Raw genomic sequence first — 25,370 nt, forward strand, 5'->3', positions numbered from 1 at the left:
CGGGAGGAGAGTCCGAGAGCGGGAGGAGAGTCCGAGAGCGGGAGGAGAGTCCGAGAGCGGGAGGAGAGTCCGAGAGCGGGAGGAGTGTCCGAGAGCGGGAGGAGAGTCCGAGAGCGGAAGGAGAGTCCGAGAGCGGGAGGAGAGTCCGAGAGCGGGAGGAGAGTCCGAGAGCGGGAGGAGAGTCCGAGAGCGGGAGGAGAGTCCGAGAGCGGGAGGAGAGTCCGAGAGCGGGAGGAGAGTCCGAGAGCGGGAGGAGAGTCCGAGAGCGGGAGGAGAGTCCGAGAGCGGGAGGAGAGTCCGAGAGCGGGAGGAGAGTCCGAGAGCGGGAGGAGAGTCCGAGAGCGGGAGGAGAGTCCGAGAGCGGGAGGAGAGTCCGAGAGCGGGAGGAGAGTCCGAGAGCGGGAGGAGAGTCCGAGAGCGGGAGGAGAGTCCGAGAGCGGGAAGAGAGTCCGAGAGCGGGAAGAGAGTCCGAGAGCGGAAGAGAGTCCGAGAGCGGGAAGAGAGTCCGAGAGCCGGAAGAGAGTCCGAGAGCGGAAGAGAGTCCGAGAGCGGGAAGAGAGTCCGAGAGCGGGAAGAGAGTCCGAGAGCGGGAAGAGAGTCCGAGAGCGGGAAGAGAGTCCGAGAGCCGGAAGAGAGTCCGAGAGCGAGAGGAGAGTCCGAGGAGAGTCCGAGAGCGGGAAGAGAGTCCGAGAGCGGAGGAGAGTCCGAGGAGAGTCCGAGAGCGGGAGGAGAGTCCGAGAGCGGGAGGAGAGTCCGAGAGCGGGAAGAGAGTCCGAGAGCGGGAAGAGAGTCCGAGAGCGGGAAGAGAGTCCGAGAGCGGGAGGAGAGTCCGAGAGCGGGAAGAGAGTCCGAGAGCGGGAAGAGAGTCCGAGAGCGGGAAGAGAGTCCGAGAGCGGGAAGAGAGTCCGAGAGCGGGAAGAGAGTCCGAGAGCGGGAAGAGAGTCCGAGAGCGGGAAGAGAGTCCGAGAGCGGGAAGAGAGTCCGAGAGCGGGAGGAGAGTCCGAGAGCGGGAAGAGAGTCCGAGAGCGGGAAGAGAGTCCGAGAGCGGGAAGAGAGTCCGAGAGCGGGAAGAGAGTCCGAGAGCGGGAGGAGAGTCCGAGAGCGGGAGGAGAGTCCGAGAGCGGGAAGAGAGTCCGAGAGCGGGAAGAGAGTCCGAGAGCGGGAAGAGAGTCCGAGAGCGGGAAGAGAGTCCGAGAGCGGGAAGAGAGTCCGAGAGCGGGAGGAGAGTCCGAGAGCGGGAGGAGAGTCCGAGAGCGGGAGGAGAGTCCGAGAGCGGGAAGAGAGTCCGAGAGCGGGAGGAGAGTCCGAGAGCGAGAGGAGAGTCCGAGGAGAGTCCGAGAGCGGGAAGAGAGTCCGAGAGCGGGAGGAGTGTCCGAGAGCGGGAGGAGTGTCCGAGAGCGGGAGGAGTGTCCGAGAGCGGGAGGAGTGTCCGAGAGCGGGAGGAGTGTCCGAGAGCGGGAGGAGAGTCCGAGAGCGGGAGGAGAGTCCGAGAGCGGGAGGAGAGTCCGAGAGCGGGAGGAGAGTCCGAGAGCGGGAGGAGAGTCCGAGAGCGGGAGGAGAGTCCGAGAGCGGGAGGAGAGTCCGAGAGCGGGAGGAGAGTCCGAGAGCGAGAGGAGAGTCCGAGAGCGGGAAGAGAGTCCGAGAGCGGGAAGAGAGTCCGAGAGCGGGAGGAGAGTCCGAGAGCGAGAGGAGAGTCCGAGAGCGGGAAGAGAGTCCGAGAGCGGGAAGAGAGTCCGAGAGCGGGAAGAGAGTCCGAGAGCGGGAAGAGAGTCCGAGAGCGGGAAGAGAGTCCGAGAGCGGGAAGAGAGTCCGAGAGCGGGAGAGAGTCCGAGAGCGGGAGGAGAGTCCGAGAGCGGGAAGAGAGTCCGAGAGCGGGAGGAGAGTCCGAGAGCGGGAGGAGAGTCCGAGAGCGGGAGGAGAGTCCGAGAGCGGGAGGAGAGTCCGAGAGCGGGAGGAGAGTCCGAGGAGAGTCCGAGAGCGGGAAGAGAGTCCGAGAGCGGGAGGAGAGTCCGAGAGCGGGAGGAGAGTCCGAGAGCGGGAGGAGAGTCCGAGGAGAGTCCGAGAGCGGGAAGAGAGTCCGAGAGCGGGAGGAGAGTCCGAGAGCGAGAGGAGAGTCCGAGGAGAGTCCGAGAGCGGGAAGAGAGTCCGAGAGCGGGAGGAGTGTCCGAGAGCGGGAGGAGTGTCCGAGAGCGGGAGGAGAGTCCGAGAGCGGGAGGAGAGTCCGAGAGCGGGAGGAGAGTCCGAGAGCGGGAGGAGTGTCCGAGAGCGGGAGGAGTGTCCGAGAGCGGGAGGAGAGTCCGAGAGCGGGAGGAGAGTCCGAGAGCGGGAGGAGAGTCCGAGAGCGGAGGAGAGTCCGAGAGCGGGAGGAGAGTCCGAGAGCGGGAGGAGAGTCCGAGAGCGGGAGGAGAGTCCGAGAGCGGGAGGAGAGTCCGAGAGCGGGAGGAGAGTCCGAGAGCGGGAGGAGAGTCCGAGAGCGGGAGGAGAGTCCGAGAGCGGGAGGAGAGTCCGAGAGCGGGAGGAGAGTCCGAGAGCGGGAGGAGAGTCCGAGAGCGGGAGGAGAGTCCGAGAGCGGGAGGAGAGTCCGAGAGCGGGAGGAGAGTCCGAGAGCGGGAGGAGAGTCCGAGAGCGGGAGGAGAGTCCGAGAGCGAGAGGAGAGTCCGAGAGCGGGAAGAGAGTCCGAGAGCGGGAGGAGAGTCCGAGAGCGGGAAGAGAGTCCGAGAGCGGGAGGAGAGTCCGAGAGCGAGAGGAGAGTCCGAGAGCGGGAAGAGAGTCCGAGAGCGGGAAGAGAGTCCGAGAGCGGGAAGAGAGTCCGAGAGCGGGAGGAGAACCGAGAGCGGGAGGAGAGTCCGAGAGCGGGAGGAGAGTCCGAGAGCGAGAGGAGAGTCCGAGAGCGGGAAGAGAGTCCGAGAGCGGGAAGAGAGTCCGAGAGCGGGAAGAGAGTCCGAGAGCGGGAAGAGAGTCCGAGAGCGGGAAGAGAGTCCGAGAGCGGGAGGAGAGTCCGAGAGCGGGAAGAGAGTCCGAGAGCGGGAAGAGAGTCCGAGAGCGGGAAGAGAGTCCGAGAGCGGGAAGAGAGTCCGAGAGCGGGAAGAGAGTCCGAGAGCGGGAAGAGAGTCCGAGAGGTGAACGCAGTGTAAATCTAAGGCAAGTCACGGCAGCAGAGCTTGCACCCGTGATATGCTCCTCCTGCACTATGTGGGAAGTCATGGACACTACAGGTGTCCCTGGCGACCATGTGTGCAGGAGGTGTGTCCAGCTGCAGCTACTGGTTAACCGCATTTCGGAGCTGGAGCTGCGGGTGAATTCACTGTGGAGCATCCACAATGCTGAGATTATCGTGGATAGCACGTTCAGTGAGGTGGTCACACCGCAGGTAAAGATTACGCAGTCAGAAAGGAAATGGGTGACTGCCAGGCAGAGTAAAAGGACTAGGCAGGTAGAGCAGGAGTCCCCTGGGGCCGTCTCCCTCTCAAACAGATATATCGCTTTGGATACTGTTGGGGGAGATGGCTTATCAGGGGAAAGCAGCAAGAGCCAGGTTCGGGACACCACGAGTGGCTCTGCTGCACAGGAGGGGAGGAATAAGAGTGGCAGGGCTATAGTGATAGGGGATTCAATTGTAAGGGGAACAGATAGGCGTTTCTGTGGCTGCAAACGTGACTCCAGGATGGTATGTTGCCTCCCTGGTGCGAGGGTCAAGGACGTCACGGAGCGGCTGAAGGACATTCTGGAGGGGGAGGGTGAACAGCCAGTAGTCGTGGTCCATATTGGTACCAACGACATAGGTTAAAAAAAAGGGATGAGGTCCTGCAAGGTGAATTTAAGGAGTTAGGAGATAAATTAAAAAGCAGGACCTCAAAGGTAGTGATCTCAGGATTACTACCGGTGCCACGTGCTAGTGAGTATAGGAACAGGAGAATAGACAGGATGAATGCGTGGCTGCAGGGATGGTGTAGGAGGGAGGGATTTAGATTCCTGGGACATTGGGATCGGTTCTGGGGAAAGTGGGACCTGTACAAGCGGGACGGGTTACACCCGAGCAGGACCGGGACCGATGTCCTCGCGGGGGTGTTTGCTACTGCTGTTAGGGAAAGTTTAAACTAGAACGGCAGGGGGATGGGAACCTGAGCAGGAAGACAGAGGAGGGGGAAACAAGGAAAGAAACAAAAGACAGAAAGGGAAGAAGCAAGAGTGGAAGGCAGAGAAAACAAGGGTGAGAAACAAATAGGGCCATAGTGCAAAATAAAACTAAGATGACGAGCAATTTGAAAAAGACAAGTCTAAAGGCATTGTGTCTTAATGCACGGAGCATTCGCAATAAGCTACATGAATTAACAGCGCAGATGGATATTAACGGGTATGATATAGTTGCGATTACGGAGACATGGCTGCAGGGTGACCAAGGATGGGAACTGAACATCCAGGGGTATTCAATATTTAGGAAGGACAGGCAAAAAGGGAAAGGAGGTGGGGTAGCGTTGTAAGTAAAGGAGGAAATCAATGCAATAGTGAGGAAGGATATTGGCTCGGAAAATCACCATGTGGAATCTGTATGGGTGGAGCTAAGAAACACCAAGGGGCAGAAAATGTTGGTGGGAGTTGTCTATAGGCCCCCAAACAGTAGTAGAGATGTAGGGGAGGGCATTAAACAGGAAATTAGAGACGCATGCAAGAAGGGCACAACTATAATCATGGGTGACTTTAATCTACATATAGATTGGTCAAACCAAATTAGCAATAATACTGTGGGGGAGGAATTCCGGGAGTGTGTACGTGATGGTTTTCTAGACCAATACGTTGAGGAACCAACTAGAGAACAGGTGATCCTAGACTGGGTATTGTGCAATGAGAAAGGATCAATTAACAATCTTGTTGGGCGGGTCCCTTAGGGAAGAGCGACCATAACATGATAGAATTCCTCATTAAGATGGAGAGTGAAGTAGCTGAATCCGAAACTAGGGTCCTGAATCGAAATAAAGGAAATTACGAAAGTATGAGGTGCGAGTTGGCTATGATAGATTGGGGAACTTTACTAAAAGGGATGACGGTGGATAGGCAATGGCTAATATTTAAAGAACATGTGCAGGAATTACAACAATTATTCATTCCTGTCTGGCGCAAAAATAAAACAGGAAAGGTGGCTCAACCGTGGCTTCCAAAAGAAATTAGGGATAGTGTTAGATCCAAAGAGGAGACATATAAAATTGCCAGAAAAAGCGACAAACCTGAGGATTGGGAGCAGTTTAGAATTCAGCAAAGAAGGACAAAGAGATTGATTAAGAGGGGAAAAATAGAGTATGAGAGTAAACTAGCAGGGAACATAAAAACTGACTGTAAACGCTTCTATAAATATATTAAGAGAAAAAGATTAGTGAAGACAAATGTAGGTCCCTCACAGTCAGAAATGGAGGAAATTATAATGGGGAACAAAGAAATGGCAGAACAATTAAACGCATACTTTGATTCTGTCTTCACAAAGGAGGAACAAATAACCTCCCGGAAACGTTAGGGAACCAAGGGTCTAGTGAGAGGGAGGAACTGAAGGAAACCAGTATTAGTAAAAAAAAAGTGCTAGGGAAATTAATGGGCTAAAGGCTGACAAATCCCCAGGGCCTGATAATCTACATCCCAGAGTACTAAACGAAGTGGTCCTGGAAATAGTGGATGCATTGGTGATCATCTTCCAAAATTCTATAGACTCTGGAACGGTTCCTACAGATTGGAGGGTGGCAAATGTAACCCCACTATTTAAAAAAGGAGAGAGAAAAAACAGGGAATTACAGACCAGTTAGCCTAACATCAGTAGTGGGGAAAATGCTATAAAATATTATAAAAGATGTGATAACAGAACACTTGGAGGGTATTAACGGGATTGGACAAAGTCAGCATGGGTTTATGAAAGGGAAATCATGCTTAACAAATCTACTGGAGTTTTTTGAGGATGTAACTAATAGAATAGATAGGGGAGAACCAGTGGATCTGGTGTATTTGGATTTTCAAAAGGCTTTTGATAAGGTCCCACACAAGAGGTTAGTGTGCAAAATTAAAGCACATGGGATTGGGGAGAATATACAGGCATGGATTGAGAATTGGTTGACAGACAAAAAAGAGAGAGTAGGAATAAACGGGTCTTTTTCGGGGTGGCAGGCAGTGACTAGTGGGGTACCGCAGGGATCAGTGCTTGGGCCCCAGCTATTCACAATATATATCAATGATTTGGATGAGGGAACTAAATGTAACATTTCCAAGTTTGCAGACGACACAAAGCTGGGGTGGAATGTGAGCTGTGAGGAGGATGCAAAGAGGCTCCAATGTGATTTAGACAAGTTGGGTGAGTGGGCAAGAACATGGCAGATGCAGTATAACGTGGATAAATGTGAGGTTATCCACTTTGATTATACAAACAGAAAGGCAGATTATTATCTGAATGGTGATAAATTGGGAAAAGGGGAGATGCAACGAGACCTGGGTGTCCTTGCACACCAGTCGCTGAATGCGAGCATTCAGGTACAGCAAGCAGTTAGGAAGGCAAATAGTATGTTGGCCTTCATTGCAAGAGGATTTGAATACAGGAGCAGGGATGTCTTACTGCAGTTATACAGGGCCTTGGTGAGACCACATCTGGAGTATTGTGTGCAATTTTGGTCTCCTTATCTGAGGAAGGATGTCCTTGCCATGGAGGGAGTGCAACGAAGGTTTACCAGACTGATTCCTGGGATGGCAGGACTGACGTATGAGGAGAGATTGGGTCGACTAGGCCTATATTCACTCGAGTTTAGAAGAATGAGAGGTGATTTCATCGAAACATATAAAATTCTAACAGGACTAGACAGACTAGATGCAGGGAGGATGTTCCCGATGGCTGGGGAGTCCAGAACCAGGGGTCACAGTCTCATTGTCGCTGGGTCAAAATCCTGGAACTCCCTTCCTAACAGCACTGTGGGAGAACCTTCACCACACGGACTGCAGTGGTTCAAGAAGGCGGCTCACCACCACCTCTCAAGGGCAATTAGGGATGGGCAATAAATGCCGGCCTCGCCAGCGACGCCCAGATCCCATGAACGCATAAAAAAAAAAGGATACGGGGTATGCCACTCAGAACTGAGATGAGGAGAAATTTCTTCACTCAGAGGGTGGTGAACCTGTGGAATTCTCTACCACAGAAGTTAAATGTATTCAAGAAGGAGACCGAACGGCCTATTCTTGCTCCTATTTTCTATGTTTCTACGTAAGGAAGTCTTGCTGCAATTGTGCAGAGATTTGGTGAGACCACACCTGGAGTACTGTGTACTGTTTTGGTGTCCTAATCTAAGGAAAGATGTACTTGCCTTAGATGCGGTGCAACGAAGGTTCACTAGATTAATTCCTGGGATAAGAGGGTTGTCCTATGAGGAGAGGTTGAGTAGAATGGGTCTATACTCTCTGGAGTTTAGCATTATACCTCTCATTCTTCTAAAGCGAAACATATAAGATTCTGAGAGGGTTTGACAGGGTAGATGCTGAGAGGCTGTTTCCCCCTGGCTGGAGAGTCTAGAACTAGGGGACATAGTCTCAGGATAAGGGGTCGGCCATTTAGGACCAGATGAGGAGGAATTTCTTCACTCAGAAGGTTGTGAATCTTTGGAATTGTCAAACTCAGAGGGCTGTGGATGCTCAGCCATTGAATATATTCAAGGCTGAGATGGATAGATTTTTGGACTCGAAGGGAATCAAGGGATATGGGGATCAGGCGGGAAAGTGGAGTTGAGTTAAAAAAAATCAGCCATGATCTTATTGAATGGCGGAGCAGGCTCGAGGGGGGCGTATGAGCTACTCCTGCTCCCATTTCTTATTTTATGTTCACTCAAACACACTTTCTCAGGGTAACTGGGTCGCGATCAGGAGCAGGTACCCCGGCTGATTTATTTTTTCTCCTGCCTAAGGGGCACTGACGTCAACCTTAGCACCGGCTGAGATCAGCTAACTCAGCACAGACTGGAAACTGACCATGGAATCCCCGAGAGGTTCTGGAACATAACACGACATCACCTCCACTGAAATCTGCTCGGTAAGCCTTTGGTATGGACTCACTCCTCGACACACAGCATGGTAACAGAATTCATACCGACCATGTAATCTGGCCAGCCCCTCCATTTGCTGCATAAAAATGGCTTCCTCCCTCCCTTAAATGATGACAACCTCCCTGTGAATCAAACGGACACGGAAACACTGCAGCAGTGAACATTTAAGACATGCTCTGTAAATTTCTCATACAAATCACAAAAGAGGGGGACGATGCAGAGATTGTAGTTACGGAGGAGGAGTGTGAAATATTGGATGGGATAAACATAGTGAGAGAGGAGTATAAAGGGGTTTAGCACCTTTGAAAGTAGATAAATCGCCAGGTCCGGATGAAAGGGTAGATGCTGAGAGATTGTTTCCCCTGGCTAGAGAGTCTAGAACTCGGGGACATAGTCTCAGGATAAGGGATCGGCCATTCAAGACTGAGACGAGGAGGAATTTCCTCACTCAAAGGGTTGTGAATCTTTGGAATTCTCTACCCCAGAGGGCTGTGGATGCTCAGTCGTTGAGTATATTCAAGACTGAGATCGATAAATTTTTGGACTCTAGGGGGAATCAAGGGATATGGGGATCGGGCGGGAAAGTGGAGTTGAGGTCGAAGATCAGCCATGATCTGATTGAATGGCGGAGCAGGCTCGAGGGGGCGGACGGCCTACTCCTGCTCCTATTTCTTATGTTCTCATGTAAATGTATCCCAGGTTGTTAAAAGAAGCAAGGGAGGAAATAGCGGAGGCTCTGACCATCATTTTCCGATCCTTCCTGGCTACAGGCATGGTGCCGGAGCATAGATTTAAAGTAATTGGTAGAGGATTAAAGGGGAGTTGAGGAGAAATGTTTTCACCCAGAGGATGGTGGGGATCTGGAACTCACTGCCTGAAAGGGTGTAGAGGCAGAAACCCTCAACTCATTTAAAAAGTACTTGGATGTGCACTTGAAGTGCTACAGGGCTACGGACCAAGTGGGATTAAGCTGGATAGCTCTTTTTCGGCCGGCACGGATGTGATGGGCTGAATGGCCTGCTTCTGTGCCGGAACTTTCTATGATTCTATATTTATAAAATGACAAAAACCTGATGTCAAATATTTCCTCACTCACGGACACAATAGAGATCTTTACAAGATGGTCCAAGGAGTTACACAATGCGGCTGCTGCAGGTTACGAGGCTTTATAGTGTTGTTCTGTTTATAAACTACTACCAGCGATCACGGCTGAACAGGCCACAAAATTTAACCACATCTCTTTTACCCAAAAGCTGAGGGAAGCCGGCTAACGGGCAAGTGGGTGGGATGACCACCCATCCTGCTCTGAACCGGACAGTCAGGGGTGGCAGTCTAATCGTTCAATCTGAAATCAGTGTCTACTTTTTGGATACTAGAGTAAACAAAGAACCCCCGATGCAGGTGCAGCATCAGGGGGGCTCGTCTGTGCAGGTGTCACCCTTCATGCAGGACCATCCAAGCTTTTTGGGCCACGTAGGGGTAGACCGTGGAGCCTCGGGAGCTACCAGTAACGGCTAAATCTCTTCTCCGTTAATTTTCACATATCGCAAGTTGCCAATAGTAACAGATCTCAGTGTTCCGATACAGGATTCATCCACCAATGAGGCAACAACGCTAAGACCTGCCCCTTCCAAACCTCCCGGCCCACAAAATTCAAACAGAACAAATAAGAAATTTCAGGATCATTAGGTCTGAGAAGCCTGGACTTTAAGCATGGGCCAGGGCTCAAGGACCAAGCTGTAAACTGTTATAATTGGATAGCCATGTGGCGAAGGATAGAATATTAGAGCCTGGTCTTTGGTTGTTTCCAAGAGATTCCCCTTACACACACACACCACACCCTGGATAAGCTCTCATTAAAAAGGATACGAGAGTCCCAACTGTACCCACCACCTGAATACAATTAACACTCATTGATATAAATCATATAATTAACATGAACAGTCCTGCCGTAAGTTAGTGTAAATGTAAGGAATCTTACAACACCAGGTTATAGTCCAACTGTTTTATTTGAAAATAAAACTGTTGGACTATAACCTGGTGTTGTAAGATTCCGTACATTTGTCAACCCCAGTCCATCACCAGCATCTCCACAACATAAGTTAGTGTAAACAGCAACTGGGTTTACCTATGGAGACAGCGGGTTTGTATGTCACTGAAAAGCTCGCTGGTATGTATGGACCTTTCCAACTCACTGGCGAGGCACAGTGGCAGAGAATCATAATCCACAATCTAAAAACTACACATACACGAGCTGGCAAATGTGCCATTGTCGCTACATTGTCCTGGCTGCTGTGGAATCTGCCTCAAGTGCTAAATGGGTCAGTTACTGCCACATCCACGACCCGAGCTGGCTGCTTCTTAAAACTGTCCACACTACACTAACCCTCATGACAGAGAGTCTGGGTCAACGGGCATATGGCAGGAAGCTGCCTGATTTAAAAAAACATCGTGGGGGAGGGGGGCATTTTATGCTTATTGGGGTGACAGATGTCAGTGCTGGGGAATGGAACACTTTCCATTTAAGGTACCTCGTGTCAGCATCAAACACTCTCAGGCCAGTTATAGCATGGGTTAGTTACAAAGTAAAGTTCATTCTACACTGTCCCAACAAACATTCCCAGGGCAGGTACGGCATGGGTTATTTACAGAGTAAAGCTCCCTCTACACTGTCCCATCAAACACTCCCAGGGCAGGTACAGCATGGATTAGACACAGAGTAAAGCTCCCTCTACACTGTCCCATCAAACACTCCCAGGGCAGGTACAGCACGGGTTAGATACAGAGTAAAGCTCCCTCTACACTGTCTCATCAAGCACTCCCAGGGCAGGTACAGCACGGGTTAGATACAGAGTAAAGCTCCCTCTACACTGTCTCATCAAGCACTCCCAGGGCAGGTACGGCACAGGTTAAATACAGAGTAAAGCTCCCTCTACAATTAATCCAATTCTCATACGAGCCAACCTGTGGCCTCTCTGAGAGTTACTGAAAATGAGTGTTGAATTGGGGCATTTTACTGCTGCAGATGCCACACATATTTTGCAAGATCCTTACAGCCACCAGAGACTGTCATCTCATCTGTCTGTGCTTGATTTGAACTTCGAGGTGTCAGTCTTCACAGTAGAGGAAGAGGATAATAAACTGACACTCCAGGGAAACTAATAATGAATCAAGGACCAGAACTCACTAAAGTTAATGTAAGCAAGAAAACAGTATCAGAAAAAATAACAGCACTAAAAACTGACAAATCCCCTACAAATCTCCCTGATAGTTTCCACCCCAGGATTTTAAAGGAAGTAGGTGAGGAAATTGCAGATGCTTTAGCCATAATCTTCCAAAGTTCCTCGATTCAGGAATTGTCCCTTTAGAATGGGAAATTGCACATGTATTTAAGAAAGGTGAGAGAGAGAAATCAGGAAATGACAGACCTGTTAGTCTAACAGCTGTTGTGGGGAAGTTATTGGAATCTATAGATACTTTATAATGGGTATGTACTCAAATTGGAAGGAAGTGACTATTGGTGTCCCACAATGGTCTGTGGTGGGGTCTCAACTATTCACTATATTTATTAATGATTTAGATAACACAATTGAGAGGCACAGTTTGCCGATGACACAAAGATAGGTGGCATATTAATTAGTGTAGAGATAGTGAGAGATTAAGTAAGCGGACAAAACTGTGGCAGATGGATTTCAAGGCAGGCAAGCGTGAGTTCATCTATTTTGGATCAAAAAAGGATTGGTCTGAATATTTTTTAATTGGTGAAGAGCTAGGAACAGTGGAGGTCTAAAGAGATTCAGGGGTCCATGTACACAGATCACTAAAATGTAGTGATCAGGTACAAAAAAATAATCAAAAAGGCTTATGGAATGTCAGCCTTTGTAACTAGAGGGCTAGGATATAAAGGGGAGGAAGTTTTGCTACAGTTACACAAAGCCCCGGTTAGACCACATCTGGAATACTGTGTACAGTTCTGGACACCGCACCTTAGAAAGGATATATTGACCTTGGAAGGAGTGCAGCGCAGATTCACTAGAATGTTACCAGGGCTCCAAGGGTTAGATTATGAGGTGAGATTACATAAACTAGGCTTGTATTCTCTAGAATATAGAAGGTTAAGGGGTGATTTGATTGAGGTTTTTAGGATTTTGAATGGAATTGATAGGGTAGATAGAGAGAAACATTTCCTGCTGCTGGGGGAGTTTGGGACAAGGGGACATAACCTTAAAATCAGAGCCAGGCCATTCAGGAGACAAGTTAGGAAACATTTCTTCACACGAAGGGTGGTAGAAGTGTGGAACTCTCTCCCACAAAACGCAGTAGATGTTAGCTCAATTAAAAATTTTAAACCGTAGATTTTTGCTAGCCAAGGGTATTAAGGGACATGGAGCCAAGGTGGGTGGATGGAGTTAGAGCACAGATCAGCCATGATCTCAATGCCAGAACAGGGGTGAGGGGCTGAATGGCCTCCTCCTGGTCCTATATTCGAGGAAGTGAAAGATCAACCGGCCTGCATTTGATCTCTAAATAAAACGCAGGATAGGTTCACCAGACAGCGACAGGCAGAGATGGAATAGGTGAACTGTTAGTGAAGGAGCCATAAACAACACCTGTTCTGTTATACCGAATTACCAACCTTCCCTTATTCAGTGGGAGGTCGCAGTCTCATACACTGCCACCTAAGGATAGATCCTCTCACCCCGAAGGCGCATTCCATTTCCCACAGCACAAAGCTGCACAGAAAAACCCCTATTTGTAATATTTGGCAGCTCTGCACTATGGGAAAACATCCTGAAGGTGGCAGCAGAGCACCAATTTAACACCCCTTCTCCCGATCCCGATACTCGCCCTCTCCCGAGGCTCTGCCACTGCCTCCTCCCATTCCTAGACTCTGCCTCTGCCTCCCCCCCGTCCCGACGCTCTGCCTCCCCCCAGTCCCGACGCTCTGCCTCCCCCCCGTCCCGACGCTCTGCCTCCCCCCCAGTCCCGACGCTCTGCCTCCCCCCCAGTCCCGACGCTCTGCCTCGCCCTGTCGTAGAAACATAGAAAATAGGAGCAGGAGTAGGCCATTCGGCCCTTCGAGCCTGCTCCACCATTCAATATGATCATGGCTGATCCTCTATCTCAATTCCATATTCCCGCTCTCTCCCCATACCCCTTTTGTGTCTAGAAATCTATCTAGCTCTTTCTTAAATATATTCAGTGACTTGGCCTCCACAGCCTTCTGTGGTAGAGAATTCCACAGGTTCACCACCCTCTGAGTGAAGAAATTTCTCCTCATCTCAGTCCTAAATATCCTATCCCGTATCCTGAGACTGTGACCCCTCGGTCTGGACCCCCCAGCCAGGGGAAACATCCTCCCTGCATCCAGTCTGTCTAGCCCTGTCAGAATTTGTACGTTTTAATGAGATCCCCTCTCATTCTTCTAAACTCGAGTGAATACAGGCCGAGTCGACCCAATCTCTCCTCATACGACAGTCCTGCCATCCCAGGAATCAGTCTGGTGAACCTTCGCTGCACTCCCTCTATGGCAAATATATCCTTTCTTAGGTAAGGAGACCAAAACTGCACACAATACTCCAGGTGTGGTCTCACCAAGGCCCTGTATAACTGCAGTAAGACATCCTTGCTCCTGTACTCAAATCCTCTTGCAATGAAGGCCAACATACCATTTGCCTTCCTAACTGCTTGCTGCACCTGCATGTTTGCTTTCAGTGACTGGTGTACAAGGACACCCAGGTCCCTTTGTACATCAACATTCCCCAATCTATCACCATTTGAATAATATTCTGCCTTTCTGTTTTTCCTTCCCAAGTGGATAACTTCACATTTATCCACATTATACTGCATCTGCCATGTATTTGCCCACTCACTCAACTTGTCTAAATTGCCTTGAAGCCTCTTTGCATCCTCCTCACAGCTCACAATCCCAACTAGTTTTGTGTCGTCAGCAAACTTGGAAACATTACATTTGATTCCCTCATCCAAATCATTGATATATATTGTGAATAGCTGGGGCCCAAGCACCGATCCCTGCGGTACCCCACTAGTCACTGCCTGCCACCCCGAAAAAGACCCATTTATTCCTACTCTGTTTCCATGCCAGTATATTACCCCCAATCCCATGTGCTTTAATTTTGCACACTAACCTCTTATGTGGGACTTCATCAAAGGCCTTCTGAAAATCCAAATAAACCACATCCACTGGTTCTCCCTTACCTATTCTACCAGTTACATCCTCAAAAAACTCCAGTAAGTTTGTCAGACATGATTTCCCTTTCATAAATCCTTGTTGACTTTGTCTAATCCCGTTGATATTTTCTAAGTGTCCTGTTATCACATCCTTTATAATAGACTCTAGCATTTTCTCTACTATTGATATGAGGCTAAACGGTCCATAATTCCCTGTTTTCTCTCTCCCTCCTTTTTTAAATAGTGGGGTTACATTTGCCACCCTCCAATCTGCAGAAACTCTTCCAGAATCTATAGAATTTTGGAAGATGACAACCAATGCATCCACAATTTGCATGGCTACCTCTCAATACTCTGCCTTTTCCTGTTCCAATACTCTGCCTCATCCACCGATGTGATGTCACTGCACTATTCACAGAATGTAATGATGTCACTGCAGTGCAATCGCAGAATGTGACGATGTCACTGCTCTCACAGAATGTGACGATGTCACAGCTCTCACAGAATGTGACGATGTCACAGCTCTCACAGAATGTGACGATGTCACAGCTCTCACAGAATGTGACGATGTCACAGCTCTCACAGAATGTGACGATGTCACAGCTCTCACAGAATGTGACGATGTCACAGCTCTCACAGAATGTGACGATGTCACAGCTCTCACAGAATGTGACGATGTCACAGCTCTCACAGAATGTGACGATGTCACAGCTCTCACAGAATGTGACGATGTCACAGCTCTCACAGAATGTGACGATGTCACAGCTCTCACAGGATGTGACGATGTCACAGCTCTCACAGGATGTGACGATGTCACAGCTCTCACAGGATGTGACGATGTCACAGCTCTCACAGAATGTGACGATGTCACAGCTCTCACAGAATGTGACAGCGTCTGCAAAATGTGATGTGACAGCGTCTGCAAAATGTGATGTGACAGCGTCTGCAAAATGTGATGTGACAGCGTCTGCAAAATGTGATGTGACAGCTCTCACAAAATGTGATGTGACAGCTCTCACAAAATGTGATGTCACAGCTCTCACAAAATGTGATGTCACAGCTCTCACAAAATGTGATGTCACAGCTCTCACAAAATGTGATGTCACAGCTCTCACAAAATGTGATGTCACAGCTCTCACAAAATGTGATGTCACAGCTCTCACAAAATGTGATGTCACAGCTCTCACAAAATGTGATGTCACAGCTCTCACAAAATGTGATGTCACAGCTCTCACAAAATGTGATGTCACAGCTCTCACAAAATGTGATGTCACAGCTCTCACAAAATGTGATGTCACAGCTCTCACAAAATGTGATGTCACAGCTCTCACAAAATGTGATGTCACAGCTCTCACAAAATGTGATGATGTCACTGCTCTCAGAATGTAATGAAGTCACTGCTCTCACAGAATGTAATGAAGTCACCGCTCTCACAGAATGTAATGAAGTCACCGCTCTCACAGAATGTAATGAAGTCACTGCTCTCACAGAATGTAATGAAGTCACTGCTCTCACAGAATGTAATGAAGTCACTGCTCTCACAGAATGTGATGAAGTCACTGCTCTCACAGAATGTGATGAAGTTACTGCTCTCACAGAATGTAATGAAGTCACTGCTCTCACAGAATGTGATGAAGTCACTGCTCTCACAGAATGTGATGAAGTTACTGCTCTCACAGAATGTGATGAAGTTACTGCTCTCACAGAAGGTGATGAAGTCACTGCTCTCACAGAATGTGATGAAGTCACCGCTCTCACAGAATGTGATGAAGTTACTGCTCTCACAGAATGTGATGAAGTCACCGCTCTCACAGAATGTGATGAAGTCACCGCTCTCACAGAATGTGATGAAGTCACCGCTCTCACAGAATGTGATGAAGTCACCGCTCTCACAGAATGTGATGAAGTCACCGCTCTCACAGAATGTGATGAAGTCACTGCTCTCACAGAATGTAATGAAGTTACTGCTCTCACAGAATGTGATGAAGTCACCGCTCTCACAGAATGTGATGAAGTCACTGCTCTCACAGAATGTAATGAAGTCACTGCTCTCACAGAATGTAATGAAGTCACCGCTCTCACAGAATGTGATGAAGTCACCGCTCTCACAGAATGTGATGAAGTCACCGCTCTCACAGAATGTGAAGTCACCGCTCTCACAGAATGTGATGAAGTCACCGCTCTCACAGAATGTGATGAGGTCACCGCTCTCACAGAATGTGATGAAGTCACCGCTCTCACAGAATGTGATGAAGTCACCGCTCTCACAGAATGTGATGAAGTCACCGCTCTCACAGAATGTGATGAAGTCACTGCTCTCACAGAATGTGATGGAAGTCACCGCTCTCACAGAATGTGATGAAGTCACCGCTCTCACAGAATGTGTTGAAGTCACTGCTCTCACAGAATGTGATGAAGTCACCGCTCTCACAGAATGTGATGAAGTCACCGCTCTCACAGAATGTGATGAAGTCACCGCTCTCACAGAATGTGATGAAGTCACCGCTCTCACAGAATGTGATGAAGTCACCGCTCTCACAGAATGTGATGAAGTCACTGCTCTCACAGAATGTAATGAAGTCACTGCTCTCACAGAATGTGATGAAGTCACTGCTCTCACAGAATGTAATGAAGTCACTGCTCTCACAGAATGTGATGAAGTCACTGCTCTCACAGAATGTGATGAAGTCACTGCTCTCACAGAATGTGATGAAGTTACTGCTCTCACAGAATGTGATGAAGTCACCGCTCTCACAGAATGTGATGAAGTCACCGCTCTCACAGAATGTGATGAAGTCACTGCTCTCACAGAATGTAATGAAGTCACTGCTCTCACAGAATGTAATGAAGTTACTGCTCTCACAGAATGTGATGAAGTCACCGCTCTCACAGAATGTGATGAAGTCACCGCTCTCACAGAATGTGATGAAGTCACCGCTCTCACAGAATGTGATGAAGTCACCGCTCTCACAGAATGTGATGAAGTTACTGCTCTCACAGAATGTGATGAAGTCACCGCTCTCACAGAATGTGATGAAGTCACCGCTCTCACAGAATGTGATGAAGTCACTGCTCTCACAGAATGTAATGAAGTCACTGCTCTCACAGAATGTAATGAAGTTACTGCTCTCACAGAATGTGATGAAGTCACCGCTCTCACAGAATGTGATGAAGTCACCGCTCTCACAGAATGTGATGAAGTCACCGCTCTCACAGAATGTGATGAAGTTACTGCTCTCACAGAATGTGATGAAGTCACCGCTCTCACAGAATGTGATGAAGTCACTGCTCTCACAGAATGTGATGAAGTCACTGCTCTCACAGAATGTAATGAAGTCACTGCTCTCACAGAATGTGATGAAGTCACTGCTCTCACAGAATGGAATCAAGTCACTGCTCTCACAGAATGTGATGAAGTCACTGCTCTCACAGAATGTGATGAAGTCACTGCTCTCACAGAATGTGATGAAGTCACTGCTCTCACAGAATGTAATGAAGTCACTGCTCTCACAGAATGTGATGAAGTCACTGCTCTCACAGAATGTGATGATGTCACCGCTCTCACAGAATGTAATGAAGTCACCGCTCTCACAGAATGTGATGAAGTCACTGCTCTCACAGAATGTGATGAAGTCACTGCTCTCACAGAATGTAATGAAGTCACTGCTCTCACAGAATGTGATGAAGTCACTGCTCTCACAGAATGTGATGAAGTCACCGCTCTCACAGAATGTGATGAAGTCACTGCTCTCACAGAATGTAATGAAGTTACTGCTCTCACTATTGTGAACTGTCTTCTGTGTTTTACCCCCTCTTCTCAATACTGCTGCGTTACAGTTCCACAGCTATCACTGCCTCCCAGAATATCACACCCAAGCCTGACATCCACACACTTTCCAGCAGGTGTCACTGAACTGTGATCAGGATCAAGAACCCTGGCTTATTTTCCACTCTTTAGCCCAGAGGCACTGAGGCCAACTACAGTGCTGCGCTACTTGGCTGAGACAAGCTGAATGCGCACAGACCTGTTAGTCTGTGTGGCTCAGTTACAGAGCCTGCGGGGAGCTGAACTGCTGCTTATTGTCATACCTGCAGCAGTTGTCTGCTCCTCGTCGCCATGATGTCTGCACCTTGCTCAGGCCCAGCCTGAAGAAGGCCATGTAGCTGGTAATCGCGACATCAGTGAGGCTGCTCAGCCCGTCCATCTGGTCGAAGACGTTCTCCCAGTAAGCTTTCAGAGCTGCCGTCCCAGGAGGGTAACTGCCGTATAGGTGTGAGTCCAAGATGTCAATCACCTCCTGGTTAACTGTCGATTCAAACTTCCTGGCGAAAAACGTTGGTCTGGTCATTTGCTGTGAATAAAAATGCAGGTAACGGAATCAACATTAAGAATCGGAAAGGAGAATAGATGCGTCTGTCAAATGTGCATCTTGTTCATTTTGGTTTTACAGTCATCTGGTTTTTAGAGGGTTTGGGGGCGAGCAGGGGCGTTAATTTTTCATTCCCTCCTTTCCTGAAGGTGCTGACTCTCGCTGGGTTGGTTCTACCACTGCCAGTATCCCTGCGATACCCCACCCCAGGGACTATTCCTCATGTGCGAGATAGTGAGTTCTGCAGGCTATTCAACCATGGAGGATAACACAGCTGAGCTGGCTTCACCCGGCATCGATCTGACATTTTCCAGGAATCACTTGATAACGATCAAGAGCAGGAACTTAGGCCAATTTTTTTCCTCTTCCAAAATTAGAGAAAGGAAAAACTTGCATTTATATAATGCCTTTCACAACCTCAGGGCTTCCCAAAGCGCTTTACAGCCAATTAAGTACTTTTGAAGTGTAGCCACTGTTGTAATGTAGGAAACGTGGTAGCCAATTTGCACAGAGTAAGGTCCCACAAACAGCAATGAGATAAATGACCAAATCATCTGTTTCAGTGATGTTGGTTGAGGGATAAATATTTGCCCAGGATACTGGGGAGAACTCCCCTGCTCTTCTTTGAATAGTGCTGTGTGATCTTTTACATTCACGAGAGGGCAGATGGAGCCTCAGTTTAATGTCGCATCCGAAAGACCTCTGACAGTGCAGCGCTCCCTCAGTACTGCACTGGAGTGTCAGCCTGGATTTTGTACTTGAGTCTCTAGAGTGGGACTTGAACCCACAATCTTCTGACTCAAAGGCGAAAGTGCTAACTACTGAGCCACTGCCAACACCAAAGGCAACGAGGCCAACTGTCGCACCTAACTGCTCCCCTGGCTCAGAGCAGCTAACTCAGCACAGATCAGGAATTGAGTCTGGGACCATGGGCTCAGCTAAGTATCTGCTTTACCAAGTCAGCCATCAGGGAAGTTCTCACATCAGAGTTAACACTGTATAACTGGACAGGACGAGCCACAGCAACAAACATGGTGAGCTCCTGATGTCCTTAATGGATGCCAGTCAATCACCACAGCCAACATCTACAATGCGCAGCGGCAACACTGGGGAGCTGATGGTGCCTACCTAGGAACTGAGTCTGGAAGGGAACACCAAATGGTCTGCTTAGAAGTCAGTGAGACCCCATTCCTAATGCAGCACATCCTCTAGTCTAGCCTACGTCCTCCAGTGGGGGAGGGGCAGGGACCATCACTTCAAACAGAAGCAGTAGAGTCAGCAAAGGTGATCAGTTATTGCCAACAACACTTCCTATCAGGGCTGCCATTTATTTTTTTATTATCCATTCTCAGGATGTGGGTGTTGCTGGTAAGGTCAGTACTTATTGCTCATCCCTAGTTGCCCCGAGAGGCTGGTGGTTCTTGAACCGCTGCCGTCTATACTGTTTGTAGCAGTTTGATACCGAGTGCCATGCGAGTGAACTTCAGAGGGCAGTTAAAAGTCAACCTCATTGGTGTGGGACTGGAGACAGACCGGGTAACGACGGCAGGACGTTCGTGAACCAGTTGAGTTTTTACGACAATCTGACAGCTTTGTGGTCACTTTTACTGATACACAGCTTTTTATTTCCAGATTTTAATTTATACTGAATTCAAATTCTCAAATTGCCGTGGTGGGATTTGAACTCACATTTTGTGGATTATTAGTTCAAGCCTCTGGATTGCTGACCTAGTAACATAAGCACTACACTATCATTCCCGCAATATGTCGCGCTGAGTCGACCCAGTGCTTCCACTGAGAGCAGTTCTTCACTATGAAGGGTGTGAGTGTTCAGACTGACTGAAGAGCCGTACTCTCTTTACCTGAAGTCTTATGAAGTCTTGTGGCTTGAAGTCGTTTGGTGAGCAGCCGCACCAGTCCACAATGTGCTTGTACTGGCACTTGCAGCCCAGCTTTCGGTTCCAGTTGGTGACCCGCAGGTTGTTGTCCACCAGTGTCTCGCACATGTGACTGTTCTCCAACACAGTGTGGAAGAAGGACTGTAGAAGGGAGGAGATGAAGAGAATCACTGACAGAACATGAAACTGCACACAGTGGGCTCCCGGCTCGGTAAATGTACTGGACCTGACGCAGTGCAGCCCGTGTACCACACAGTCCGACCCAATAGCCCCGTGAGGCTCTCCTGCTACAGGTTGTGCAAAAAGTTTCATACAAATGAAGGCACCGTGTACCCATACCGTTCAGTGAGAGTGAAATTCTAGAGCAGTTTCAGTCTCCCTGAGTACTGTGCCTTCATTAACCCCAAAGTATTAATCTGCTAGTGGTAGAGGCAGGTTAAAAGGCGAAAAAAAATTAAACATGAGAATGAGAAAGAAGCCTGGTACTTACTCCCTTTGCACTCGACTGAGACCTGAGGGACAGCCTGGTACAGGTAGAGTTTAAGAGTATGGTATTGTTAGAGATCAAGATAAAGAGTTAGTAAAGGAATCTATCTTGTACAAAAATAATTCATATATATTAAGTTCCATTTGATATTAAGCTCTATAGTTAAAACATTCTAAGACTGAAAGACTGTGAAAGCAATTGACAGTGTGAATGTACAAAGGTTACTACAGCATTCTCTAAGGCCAGATGGCACACATTTACATTTAGATTTGCTTTATTAATACAACTGGAGACTCAGGTTTCTTTTTATGCCTTGATAAGCCAAACATTGATGATTTCTGTGCAACTGACAATATTTAACAGGCCTAGAACATCTTGATAGGGGCTGGTACTGAAAGTGGGGAAAGGTTATTGGTGCAAAGGCCTATAGATTAGTGTAGCCTAGAAACAGTATAAATGAGGTGAGATCATATCCAGAGGTGGGAAGAAATCAAAGAGAGAGAGAAAGACAGAGAAAGAGAGTGAAAACGGACATAAGAAATAGGAGCAGGAGTAGGCCATATGGCCCCTCAAACCTGCTCAGCCATTCAATAAGATCATGGCTGATCTTCTACCTCAACTCCACTTTCCTGCCCTATCCCCATATCCCTTGATAGAAAGAGAGAGAGAAAGCGAGAGAGAGAGAGAGAAAACAAGAGAGAGAGAGAGAGAGAAAGCGAGAGAGAGAGAGAAAGCGAGAGAGAGCGAGAAAGCGCGAGAGAAAGCGAGAGAGAGCGAGAGAGAGCGAGAAAGCGAGAGAGAGAGAGAGAAAGCGAGAGAGAGAGAGAAAGCGAGAGAGAGCGAGAAAGCGCGAGAGAAAGCGAGAGAGAGCGAGAGAGAGCGAGAAAGCGAGAGAAAGCGAGAGAGAGAGAGAGAAAGCGAGAGAGAGAGAGAGAAAGCGAGAGAGAGAGAGAGAAAGTGAGAGAGAGAGAGAGAGAGAGAGAGAAAAAGCGAGGGGGGGGGGGGGGGGAGAGAGAGAGAGAGACACACACACAGATAGTTGAGCTCAACTGGCTGTACTGTGTATTCATCCATGACCGCATCTTATGTAATTTCGATGTTAGTTGTAACTATGTCTGTTCGTTTAACCCTTAATAAGCTTTCAAGTGTTGGCTGCATGTTGAACGCATTCTTAGCATGTAGACACACGACTGCAGCCTGTGTCTATAATATTACAAAATTCACATTCCTGACAGTTTGTATCCACATTACAGACAACCTTTCATCTCCAGCAGTTACACCTGAACTGGGAAAAACCATGAACTTTCGGCAATGGGCAGTGAACCTTGGTAAACATGGAGCAGACAGGGTGGTGCAGTGCATTAGCACACAATTCTTTTATCTCGGTGACCAGACTAATGGGATGAAAGTCTCCTCTCTGCTGGCTCTAAGGGTCCTGAGTGAATTGAATTTGGTCAACTCACTTCCCAGTGGACACAAAAATCCCTCCCCAACAATACAGCACGAGACAGGCACTCCGCTGGTGACCTCAATCAGCACAACTGGGATCAAAGCTTGTAAGAAGAGCTAAATAAGAATATTTAGGAACAGGAAAAGGCTATAATATACAACAAGGCTGCCCATTATCAACCCTACCGACCAACCTTCTGATCGGATCATGCAGTCCTGTCTCTTTTCAGAATGTAAATTGTCCCTTGAGCCTATTTCTACAGTCTGCTTCGACAGCATTCCCTCATAACTTACTTCTCGAGTGAAAAAGTTCTGGATGACTTACTCCTAACTTCCTTTGTATTTTTGCCCCTCCAATTTAGTCCCCTCTCCTGAAGGTGCCGGTTTGTGCAGGGGTCCAGTTGCATAGGTTCCAGGAGTCCGCCCGAGTATCTCACCCCAGGGGCAATTGTGATCCATGAGTGAGTGTCAGCAGGTTTTACTTCACTGGGAGCGGGGGGGAGGGGGGGGGGGGAAAGAGTCCTCACATTTACACACTTCAGCCTTTGTTGGATAGTGAGAAGGAGCAAGAACCTTAGCCGACTCATTACCTTCTAGTAGGCGCTGAGGCCAACTGTATCAGCTGCTAATAGAGTGGAGGATCAAACCTGGGATCTTCCTGACCTGTACAACTCAGACATTTCTTCAACAGCACCTCCCAAACCCACAATCTCCACCACCTAGAACAACAAGGGTAGCAGGTGCATGGGAACACCATCACCTCCAAGTTCCCCTCCAAGACAAACACCATCCTGAACTGGACGTATATCGGCCGTTTCTTCTTCGTCACTGGGTCAATATCCTGGCACTCCCCACCTAACAGGGAGCACCTTCACCACACAGACTGTAGCGGCTCAAGGAGAAGGTTCACCAACATCTTCTCATGGGCAACTAAGCATGGATAATAAATGTTGGCCTAGCGAGCAACACCCATAATCCCAAGAATGAATTAAAAAAGAATTTGGATAAACATGCTGATCCATCCGGGAAGCTGTCTTTATCAATGTGTACAGCGATGAAACAAAGGATTCTGTGTTTCCAGTCCCAGTGTGTTTAACAAGTCTAATGACAACTGCGTTTGTCCTCGAAGAGAGCTGCACCTGCTCAGGTGCTGCTAATATCTGGCTCCAGGGCTGAAAGGGGGCTCCAACTGGTCCGTAACAGCATGGTAACCCGTCCCAGCCCAGACAGCACTGATACCCTCAATAAAAACCTCATTCTCATTAATCCTTTGGGTATGTATCTAAAACACGGTTCTATTTTCTGCAGTTATTTCTGCAGATATATATTGTTTTATTCGGACCAAAAGGATGGTGGCTCCAGGCATTGGGAATGGGGGGGGGGGGGGGGGGTGGGGGCAGGACCAGGACCACAAGCAGGTGAAGGAAGGAGGCCATGGGAAGGGGCAGCAGGACGGCTTGAAGACCAGTGAAAGTGGGAACAGGACGAAGGTGGCGGGAAGACTTAGGGAGGGTCATAGTGACGAATATGAGTAATTTGAACATGACATGTAGCATGCTTGGGAGGAACAGATGACTTTGGACCTATAGTTCCCAAAGCTCTCCACCACTGGGGATTTTCCTCGCCTCCTGTCTGGGTCCGTTGTAGACTCACTGATAGAGATTGATTGCTACGATTAGTCAACAACTCCCAATATCATTGTACCATGCGACTACCAGGGTGGTGTGAGTGTGTGTGCATGAGTGTGAGTGCATCAGTGACCATGATGGGGGGCGGGGGGTGTGTGTGTGTGTTTGTATATAGAGACCGGCATTGCAGTTCCACTCTCCATTGGTCTACACTGTTTTAAGTTCAAATGTGAGGAACAGCGGGCTGCTTGCCTCCCTCAGCAAGAGGTATCACCTTCAGGAGAGTAGGGGGGGGCAGCGGGAAGAAAAAACAAATCACTGCAGAGCTTTTACATGATGGGGGCAGCCACAAGTCAAAGTGAAATGCTTTCCTCCCTCCCTCCAAAAGTGGCTATGCTTCATATGTGAGCTTAGACCATGAGTGTCAGCAGGCTATTTAACAACGGAAGGCATCACAGCTGAGCCCAATCTTGTTCACGTCCAACTTTCACACACAGCACTTTCCAGTAGGGGTTACTGGAAGGTGATTAGGAGCAGCTCCATGAGGCCAACTGTAATCCTCGGTTCAGATCACTTAATTCTGGGCCGATGACCTGTGAAATTCAGTGTTTAGAAAGTTAAATTATTTTTGGCAACAGCCCCTGAACACTTGCTCCCCACTAGCAATAAAGTTAAGATCAACTCATTTAACATATCCCAGTAGTTCCTATAACTGGCCTCCAACTGTAAGATCAGCCTAGTCAAATCCACGTGCGGGTAAAACTAGGAACACGAGTGGGCCATTCGGCCCCTTGAGCCTGTTCCACCATTCAATCAGATCATGGCTGAACTCCATTTACCCCGCCTTTACTCCATATCTCTTGATAACCTTACCAAACAAAAATCTATCAATCCCAGCATCCACAGCCTTTTGGGGGAAGAGACTTCTAGATTTTCACTACCCTTTGTGTGAAGAAGTGCTTCCTGAAAACTGTTTTAATGCACCAGGCGTTAGACACAATCTCATCAGTCCCAGTGAGGAAAGTGCCCTCACAATATAAGCTGCTGCTTACACCTTACAGCTGCTGTCAGCAATGCAGCACACAAAGGTTACGCTGTGCAACAATGGAAGGTTAACACGGACAGAGAATCAGTTTTAAAAGGACGGATGTCTTGTATACCTCGATTCCACAGCAGGAAACCCACTTACCCACACTAGCTGCATTCTAGGTCTATACCGAGTTAGCTAATCACAGCCAAGGTCACAATTGGCCCTAGATATGGAGGGTTGAAACTAGGAAGAGCACTGC

The 25,370-nt window shown here is 48.5% G+C and overlaps 1 protein-coding gene across 1 annotated transcript in view; it reads right to left on the bottom strand.

The window, feature by feature from the left end:
* The window catches only part of xylt2 (xylosyltransferase II), a 252,246-nt gene that overhangs the window by 45,012 nt on the left and 181,864 nt on the right, over positions 1 to 25,370 (bottom strand). The window contains exons 7-8 of the mRNA XM_068004414.1: positions 20,482 to 20,658; positions 18,339 to 18,601 (exon numbers count right to left, since the gene is read on the bottom strand). Coding sequence (XP_067860515.1) covers positions 18,339 to 18,601; positions 20,482 to 20,658 — 440 coding nt within the window. The remainder of the gene's footprint in view (positions 1 to 18,338; positions 18,602 to 20,481; positions 20,659 to 25,370) is intronic.

This window comes from Heptranchias perlo, chromosome 23 (genome assembly GCF_035084215.1).
Source record: "Heptranchias perlo isolate sHepPer1 chromosome 23, sHepPer1.hap1, whole genome shotgun sequence".
NCBI lineage: Eukaryota > Metazoa > Chordata > Chondrichthyes > Hexanchiformes > Hexanchidae > Heptranchias > Heptranchias perlo.